Raw genomic sequence first — 9156 nt, 5'->3', positions numbered from 1 at the left:
CTTGTACTGTGTTATAATATCACATTTGGGTATAAATTCGATTGTACTATTTTTACAAAATGGCTGCGATGCACTCGAGCATGCTGCGTGCCACACCCGCGGACACTATCAAAACCTTGCCGTTTAATTTAAAATGATGAAATTAATAATTAACTAAAATTAATAAAATAAATGAATTGAAGTCCAAAAGGACCGTCTTTGGCCATGCACAAAAATAAATAATGTGCGACTTCCCTTTTCACCTGTAACCTTTCAACCCTCAGTTGTAAAAGGCATAATGGGAACATTCATATTAAGTATAGGAAGGATTTTATGCCGTGTGTCCCCTTTACTTTTACAGAATATTCGGCAGAATAAGGTATTTCACAATTATTTTCTATAGTGCGTCAGATAAGCAAAAGCTATGACGTCTGCTGCACACATACAAATACGTTACATAGATAGTCATATCACGAAACAATGACCGAGCTAACTACAGCTAGCGAAGTTACAGAGCTAGCTAGCTACATAGCTAACTACAGACCAGTACCTGACTTTATGCATTGTGCATATTGCATCTTCAAAGTACAATATCCAATGCAACCCCAGTAATATGTTTCACATAGAACCATAGTCTATGCAAACGTATCAGCATCATTGTCTTGTGTACAGTACAGTACACTGTATTTGCAAGTTTCACACTTGATGACTTGACTGACAGTCACTGTATTTGTTTGGTTTCTAGCTTCCAAAGAGGTTGCCTGTCAGGCTTTGGACCCAGGCTGGGTTTCCAGGTGTGCAGTCCAGCCTCTCTGTGCACTGCAACCTCACCTGAGATCCCCAGTAGTGCCGCTGAGGCAGTGGAGGCTCTTGCCCACTACAAGGACAGACCATTGGACTACCTGGAGAAGAATGGAGATTAGAGCTTGAATGTCTACTCGATGCGCTCTGATGTTTTTTCTAAGGGATGGTTCCTCGGACCCAGATTAAGCCTACTCCTGGTTCCTGCTCTAAAAAGCATGCTCAATGGAGAATCAGGAATTGGCTGGGAAAAGTCCAGGAATAGTGTAATTAATTACTGTTAATCCATCCATATCTGTGACCATTTACTTTGTGTCCGTCTACCTCTCCTATCTCTAGAGTACATAGAGCGCTATGGAACCAGTCCAGTGTGGTCTGACTACAGGAGGAACCACAAAGGGGGGATTCCCCCTCAGAAGACACGCAAGACCTGCATTGTAGGTGTAACAGAGGTGGTTCTGTAACCTTGCCTGAGACCTGGAGACTTACGGCAGGTCTCTGAGCTATTGCCTAGGCTTTGGGGAGTGCACAGATGATCAGAGGATGTCTACCTTGATGCTGTCTGCTTTGTATCAGGCTATGTAACTCCATATTATTATTATATTCTCCACCGGACAGACATGTGACTGCAACCTCTAATCACTATTTCTGTTTAGTTTTCTTCAGAGAGGAGACAAGATATGTGGGAACCCCTGTCCAATTTGTCAAGACACCAACATCATCCACTATCAGGTTTGGTCTCTCACATTTACTCATGGAATACACACACAATCATTATGAGAGATGGAAAATTGTCAAAGACTTCAGCCACCCTAGTCATAGACTGTTCTCTCTGCTACCGCACAGCAAGCGGTACCGGAGCGCCAAGTCTAGGTCCAAAAGGCTTCTCAACAGCTTCTACCCCCAAGCCATAAGACTCCTGAACAGCTAATCATGGCTACCTCGACTATTTGCACTGCCCCCCAAACCCATCCCCCTCTTTTACGCTGCTGCTACTCTGTTTATTATTTATGCATAGCACTTTAACTCTACCCACATGTACATATTACCTAAATTACCTCGACTAGCCGGTGCCCACGTACATTCACTCTGCACCGGTAGCCCCCCCTGTATATAGCCTCCCTACTGTTATTTAATTTTACTGCTGCTCTTTAGTTATTAGCTTTTATTTTTTCACTTAACACTTTTTTTATTTTACTTAAAAAATTAAATAAAATGCATTGTTGGTTAAGGGCTTGTAAGTAAGCATTTCACTGTAATGTCTACACCTGTTGTATTCGGTGCATGTGGCAAATACATTTTGATTTGAAAATTGGATGGCATTACCTTTGATTTCGTTAGGTTGATTTAACAAGCTATTCAATGTTATGTTTGTAAAGCAATGGACCATTGTCTTCCTGCAGAATGTGAAGCTGCTGCAACAGTTTATCAGTCCATATACAGGATTTTGTATGACCCAACACGGACAGGTAAGATATGTGTTCAATTTATGTAATATGTATACAATTCTATGAATGAATCTGAATCAACCATGCTGAATTCAGCAGGTGTTATCTAAATGCTTGCTGGTTTCATCGAAATAAGTTGTCTTTGATTTGATGAATGATTAATTTACACAGTTGACACAACCAAGAATCTGAGAATCTGCCAATAGTTGATTTAGTGATGAAAACAGTTCTGCATAAAGTAACATCTGGTTCAAGACCAACACTTTTTGTGAGGTTTGAGGTAACCAAAGTGCCACATTTATATTGTTATTCTACATGTTTATCCAGGAGTGTGTCAGAAACAGAAAAAACAACTAAATCAGGCGATTGGTGCTGCAAGAGACCATGGTAAGTTCAGCCTCTGTGACTAAGGAGCAGAATGTTAGAGCAGTACAGTAATAATGAAGAATCAACAATTTTTTGACCAGCGCAGTGCTTCAACAATGCCACCAAAACAGAAACTGCAGTTCTCTACAGTACATATTGTACATATTTCCAGGGCTGCTACCCTTCCAGGTTCCTCAAGTGGACTTCTCAGGGGAGGACTATTCCAACTCCCATGACGCGGTGGGCTCGACCCCTCCTCCCCCCACCATGACCCCTTGGTACCGGTGGTACTACACCATACAGCCAGACGAGACTGAAGTGGCTAAAGTCAAGAAGACCTACAAGGCCTATTTGAAATAGACTAGGGCCTATCAGAAGAGGAATCATGGTGAAATTATTTTTTTGTGTGGATTTAATTTGGGCTTTCTGGAAGTAGTAGAGCCCTATGCAGAAATCTCCCTCTGCCATTTCCTGTTTGCTAAAAATCTAATAGTTTGTCTAATTTCAGTTTGTGACAAAACAACCGCTGTGAAATATATTTTCCATAACCCAAAATATTGTGTTTGAAGCTGGTGTACAAAAATGAAAGTAAAAGACAAAATGAATTTTAAGCACAGGACGCATAGAAATAGCACACATAGAAGAGATCTACCACTTCTTGGAGTTGCTTTCAATGAGAATGGCAGATCTATAACTCACTTCTATGTGAATTTGGTCAGGTAGCTTAAAGTCACAAATTGCAGCTTTAAAACAAGTTATAGAATATTGTGTATGATTTGTTTGTTTTCATGGCAACATATAGCTTTTTTTTATTGATTTTGGGAGTGTGGGAGGGTAGCAGTTACAATCTTGATAAAACATCACTGATTCATTCCAGCCTCTTCTCCTTACAGGCAACAACTAAAAATCTAATTTTGTCACAAGCTTTGCAAACAGGTGTAGGTAGACTAACAGTGAAATGCTTATGTACGGGCCCTTCCCAACAATGCAGAGAAAAATTGAAAAAAAGAACAAGGAAGAAATAGGAGTAACATTAATTTAGCAATTTCCACGGGGTACCAGTACCAAGTCGATATGCAGAGGTACAAGGTAATTGAAGTAGATAAGTGTATATATAGGTAGAGGTAAAGTGACTAGGCAACAGGACTTATCAGCTCATGAACAGAACATGCTACTATATTTACATTTTAGTCATTTAGCAGACGCTCTTATCCAGAGCGACTTACAGTTAGTGAGTGCATACATTTTTTATTTTTCATACTGGCCCCCCGTGGGAATCGAACCCACAACCCTGGTGTTGCAAACACCATGCTCTACCAACTGAGCTACATCCCTGCTGGCCATTCCCTCCCTTACCCTGGACGACGCTGGGCCAATTGTGCGCCGCCCCATGGGTCTCCCGGTCACGGCCAGCTACGACAGAGCCTGGATTCGAACCAGGATCTCTAGTGGCACAGCTAGCACTGCGATGCAGTGCCTTAGACCACTGGACGTCCATGAGATAAATCTGTCAAATAATCTGTTCTATGCTCATTGTTTAGTATTCAGAGACAAGTTGTACAATAAAGACATTGTAAGATGCAAAATCCATTTATTGAATTGCCTTATCTGTAGTAAATACTTGATCATACAGGTATCAACATGTTTATTTCAAGTTAATAAGAGCTTGGTTTATACATGTACGAATCCGGTGGTAATGTATTGCCATTATAAACACTTCATCATATTGCCCTTTCTTTCTGTCCCATGGGTGAGACATGCCCACTTGTCCAGTCAAATTCTGAATTCCAAATCACCACCTTTGCCCTATCTTTTCAGATCTACAGGTGTGTAGGGGGGCAAGGTGGCAAATTGGACTTTAAAAAAAATGTATGCATCTCATAGGCTGACAGGATAATGTCATACAACAGGGGTGTGTCTCAATAGTTAGCGTGGCTTCCTCTCCACACCTTTCTTCAATCAAACTGATTTGGGAGACAGACTTCAGCCATGAGCTTTATTCAAATAAGTGCTGAACGATCAGGAGCGGAGACAAGGAAGCCACCTTAGACTATCGAGATGCACCCCAGCACTGAGCTGATGACATGGCCAGCTTCAGCAGTAGGTTATATAGCATTACATCTCCTCCTGGGGTCCGTTCGAAATGGCACCCTCTTCCCTACATAGTGCCGTACATTTGACCAGGGCCAATAGTGCTCTGGTGAAAAATTGCACACTATAGGGAATAGAGTGCCAACAGAGCCCTGGTTCTGCAGTAGGTAGGTCACTCCATGACCTTGTGGACCAGGGTCTCCCCCAGTGATTCCAGGTCCTCCTGTTAGTAGTCCTGGAAGTCCCCACCTATCTGGCTTTACACCACTCCAGCCTACGCTTGGCATTGCGCATGGTGATCTTAGGCTTGTGTGTGGCTGTTTGGCCATGGAAACCCATTTCATGAAGCTCCAGACAAACAGTTATTGTGCGGACGTTGCTGTCAGAAGCAGGTTGGAACTCGGTAGTGTGTGTTGCAACGAGGACAGAATTTTTTGCCGCTACAGCACTTGCCGGTCCCGTTCTGTGAGCTTGTGTGGCTTACCACTTCGCGGCTCTGCCGTTGTTGCTCCTAGACGTTTCCACTCCACAATAACAGCACTTACAGTTGACCTGGGCAGCTCTAGCTGAGCAGAAATTTGACTTACTGACTTGTTGGAAAGGTGGCATCCTATGACGGTGCCACGTTGAAAGTCACTGAGCTCTTCAGTACAGGCCATTCTACTGCCAATGTTTGGGCGAGGTTGTGGCAGCTAAAAGCTAGCTATTCCTTCTGGAACAAACGAGGCAAAACTAGTAGTAAAACGTCAATTTGTTGAAAAGTGTTTTTTATTTAATGTTCAAAGTCCTCGACGGCCACTCTTCAGAGACAAAATACCTGAAAAAAAGAGCACACAAAACGAAAAACATTTAAAGTTACATTCACTTACTTTCTTAGTGCGCTCATACACACCTGTATCTTAAAATAGCTTTCTTATGATGGATTATGGTTAAAATGAATAATTGCGCAGTCGTTTTCGAAAATAAATAAATATATTACAGCATTTCTTTCGACGTTACTCACCGCAGAACAAATCCAGGAATGTGCTGGAAAGGGGAGGGGCTTGATATTTATACCCTGTGACGTTTTTGACGTCTTACGAGTGTTCTACCATACATTTTCTGGGATTTTCATGGTAACAAAATTGAGTTTTTGGTGACGCGCAGTTGTAGACCGACCTTCATCAAAGAGTTTTCTATCTGTGCCTTCATTGTCCATTAGGACAGAAAGATGGCGCTGCACGTTTTGTACATTCTCTTTTCAATTTAAATCACACCCCAAGTCTATTGTTGCTTATCTAAACACATTTGAATGAGTATTAGTTCTAACTCACAAAATATGGTGCTCGTACTGAGGTATAATATCACATTTGGGTGTAATTTCGATTGTAATATTTTTACAAAATGGCTGCGGTGGAGTCGAGCATGCTGCCTGGCACACTCGCGGACACTATCAAAACCTTGCGTTTAATTTAAAATGATGAAATTAATAATGTACTAAAATTCATAAAATAAATGAATTGAAGTCCAAAAGGAGAGTTTAGCCATGCACCAAAAAAAATAATGTGCTACTTCCCCTTTCACCTGTAAACTTTCAACCCTCAGTTGTGAAAGGCAAAATGGCAGCGTCCATACCAAGCGTTGGAAGGATTTTATGCCGTGTGTCTCCTTTACTTTTACAGAATATTCGGCAGAATAAGGTATTTCACAATTATTTTCTATAGTGCATCATACAAGCAAAAGCTAGGACTTCTGATGTACACATTCAACTACGTTACACAGATAGTCATATCACGAAACAGTGACGGAGCTAACGTTACCGCCGGCTAATAAACACCACTAGCCAGTTGCAGCTAGCAACATAGCGAACTACATACCGGTACTCGACTTTGTGCACTGTACATCATCCACTGCAAGCCCAGTAATATGTTTCACATATAACCATAGTCTATGCAAACTTATCAGCATCATTGGCTTGTGTACAGTACAGTACACTGTATTTGCAAGTTTTACACTTGATGACTTGACTGACAGTCACTGTATTTGTTTGGTTTCTAGCTTCCAAAGAGGTTACCTGTCAGGCTTTGGACCCAGGCTGTGTTTCCAAGTGTGAAGTCCAGCCTCTCTCTGTGCACTGCAGCCTCACCTGAGATCCTCAGTGATGCTGCTGAGGCAGTGGAGGCTCTTGCCCGCTACAAGGACAGACCATGGGACTACCTGGAGAGCGAAGGTATGGAGATTAGAGATTGTATGTATTTTCTATGCACTCTGCTGTTTTCTAAGGGATGGTTCCTCGGACCCAGATTAAGCCTACTCCAGGATCCTGCTCTAAAAGGCATGCTCAATGGATAATCAGGAATTGGCTGGGAAAAGTCCAGGAATAGTGTAATTAATTACTGTTAATCCATCCATATCTGTGACCATTTACTTTGTGTCCGTCTACCTCTCCTATCTCTAGAGTACATAGAGCGCTATGGAACCAGTCCAGTGTGGTCTGACTACAGGAGGAACCACAAAGGGGGGATTCCCCCTCAGAAGACACGCAAGACCTGCATTGTAGGTGTAACAGAGGTGGTTCTGTAACCTTGCCTGAGACCTGGAGACTTGCGGCAGGTCTCTGAGCTATTGCCTAGGCTTTGGGGAGTGCACAGATGATCAGAGGATGTCTACCTTGATGCTGTCTGCTTTGTATTAGGCTATGTAACTCCATATTATTATTATATTCTCCACCGGACAGACATGTGACTGCAACCTCTAATCACTATTTCTGTTTTGTTTTCTTCAGAGAGGAGACAAGATATGTGGGAACCCCTGTCCAATTTGTCGAGACACCAACATCATCATCCACTATCAGGTTTGGTCTCTCACATTTACTCATGGAATACACACACAGCCATTATGAGAGATGGAAAATTGGATGGCATTACCTTTGATTTCGTTAAGTTGATTTAACAAGCTATTCTATGTTATGTTTGTAAAGCAATGGACCATTGTCTTCCTGCAGAATGTGAAGCTGCTGCAACAGTTTATCAGTCCATATACAGGCATTTTGTATGACCCCACACGGACAGGTAAGATAGTAGTTCAATATATGTATACAATTCTATGAATGAATCTGAATCAACCATGCTGAATTCAGCAGGTGTTATCTAAATGCTTGCTGGTTTAATAAATGCTTGCTGGTTTAATATGTTTCATCGAAATAAGTTGTCTTTGATTTGATGAATGATTAATTTACACAGTTGACACAACCAAGAATCTGAGAATCTGCCAATAGTTGTTTTAGTGATAAACAGTTCTGCATAAAGTAACATCTGGTTCAAGACCAACACTTTTTGTGAGGTTTGAGGTAACCAAAGTGCCACATTTATATTGTTATTCTAAATTTTTATCCAGGAGTGTGTCAGAAACAGCAAAAACAACTCAATCAGGCGATTGGCGCTGCAAGAGACCATGGTAAGTTCAGCCTCTGTAACTAAGGAGGAGAATGTTAGAGCAGTACAGTAATAATGAAGAATAAAACATTTTTTGACCAGCGCAGTGCTTCAACAATGCCACCAAAACAGAAACTGCAGTTATCTACAGTACATAAATATTGTCCATATTTCCAGGGCTGCTACCCTTCCAGGTTCCTCATGTGGACTTCTCAGGGGAGGACTACTCAAACTCCCATGATGCAGTGGGCTCGACCCCTCCTCCCCCCACCATGACCCCTTGGTACTGGTGGTACCACACCATACAGCCAGACGAGACTGAAGTGGCTAAAGTCAAGAAGACCTACAAGGCCTATTTGAAATAGACTAGGGCCTATCAGAGGAATAGTTTGTCTAATTTCAGTTTGTGACAAAACAAGCAAGTATAGTGTAAAGAATCATTGTACCATCTAAACAACAGTGTGAAATATATTTTCCATAACCAAAAATCGTGTATTTTAAGATGGTGTACAAAAATGAAAGTAAAATATGCAAAAAGTTAACTTAAGCATAGAAATAGCACACATAGAACATATCTACTGCTTCTTGGAATTGCTTTCAATGAGAATGACAGATCTACAACTCACTTGTGTGAATTTGGTTGGGTCGCCCTAAAAGTTACATATTACAGTTTTAAAACAAGTTATAAAATAGCTTTTTTTTTTTTTGCTTTTGGGAGTGTGGGAGAGTAGCAGTTGCAATTTTGCTAAAACACGTCACAGGGCCTCCCGAGTGGCGCAGTGGTCTAAGGCTGTGCCACTAGAGATCTTGGTTCGAGTCCAGGCTCTGTCGCAGCTGGCCGCGACCGGGAGAACCATGGGGTGGCGCCGCGTCATCCAGGGTAGGGGAGGGATGTTCTTGTCCCATCGCAGTGCCAGGTGTACGGTGTTTCCTCCGGCACATTGGTGCAGCAGGCTTCCGGGTTAAGCGGGCACTGTGTCAAGAAGCAGTGCGGCTATGTTGGGTTGTGTTTCGGACGACTCTCGACCTTCGCCTCTCCCATGTCTGTACGGGAGTTG

General features: G+C 42.1%; 2 protein-coding genes and 1 long non-coding RNA gene across 3 annotated transcripts; 2 read left to right on the top strand and 1 right to left on the bottom strand.

Annotated features, from left to right (window-relative positions):
* Nucleotides 1-1070: 1070 nt before the first annotated feature.
* On the top strand, nt 1071-3845 carry LOC121572552 (28S ribosomal protein S18b, mitochondrial-like; the record flags this gene model as incomplete). The annotated part of the gene is given in 6 exon segments (XM_041884601.2): nt 1071-1217; nt 1447-1512; nt 2184-2223; nt 2226-2249; nt 2556-2615; nt 2767-3845. Coding segments are annotated over 6 exon segments (525 nt in total), but the record flags the coding sequence as incomplete, so codon positions are not given.
* Nucleotides 3846-4168: 323 nt separating this feature from the next.
* Nucleotides 4169-5776, bottom strand: LOC121571895. Its single transcript, XR_006001779.1, has 2 exons — nt 5689-5776; nt 4169-5502 (listed from the first exon to the last, which is right to left on the bottom strand). It is a non-coding gene; the product is annotated as an uncharacterized LOC121571895 (long non-coding RNA).
* Nucleotides 5777-6181: 405 nt separating this feature from the next.
* On the top strand, nt 6182-8933 carry LOC121571894 (28S ribosomal protein S18b, mitochondrial). The gene is made up of 7 exons (XM_041883679.2): nt 6182-6364; nt 6723-6894; nt 7123-7220; nt 7450-7518; nt 7669-7735; nt 8061-8120; nt 8276-8933. The coding sequence occupies exons 1-7, from the start codon at nt 6284-6286 to the stop codon at nt 8461-8463; spliced, it is 735 nt and encodes a 244-aa protein (XP_041739613.1). The 5' UTR covers nt 6182-6283; the 3' UTR covers nt 8464-8933.
* Nucleotides 8934-9156: the final 223 nt, after the last annotated feature.

The sequence above is a fragment of the Coregonus clupeaformis genome, chromosome 8 (assembly GCF_020615455.1).
Source record: "Coregonus clupeaformis isolate EN_2021a chromosome 8, ASM2061545v1, whole genome shotgun sequence".
Lineage (NCBI taxonomy): Eukaryota > Metazoa > Chordata > Actinopteri > Salmoniformes > Salmonidae > Coregonus > Coregonus clupeaformis.
This window is presented reverse-complemented; position numbering and strand designations above follow the sequence as displayed.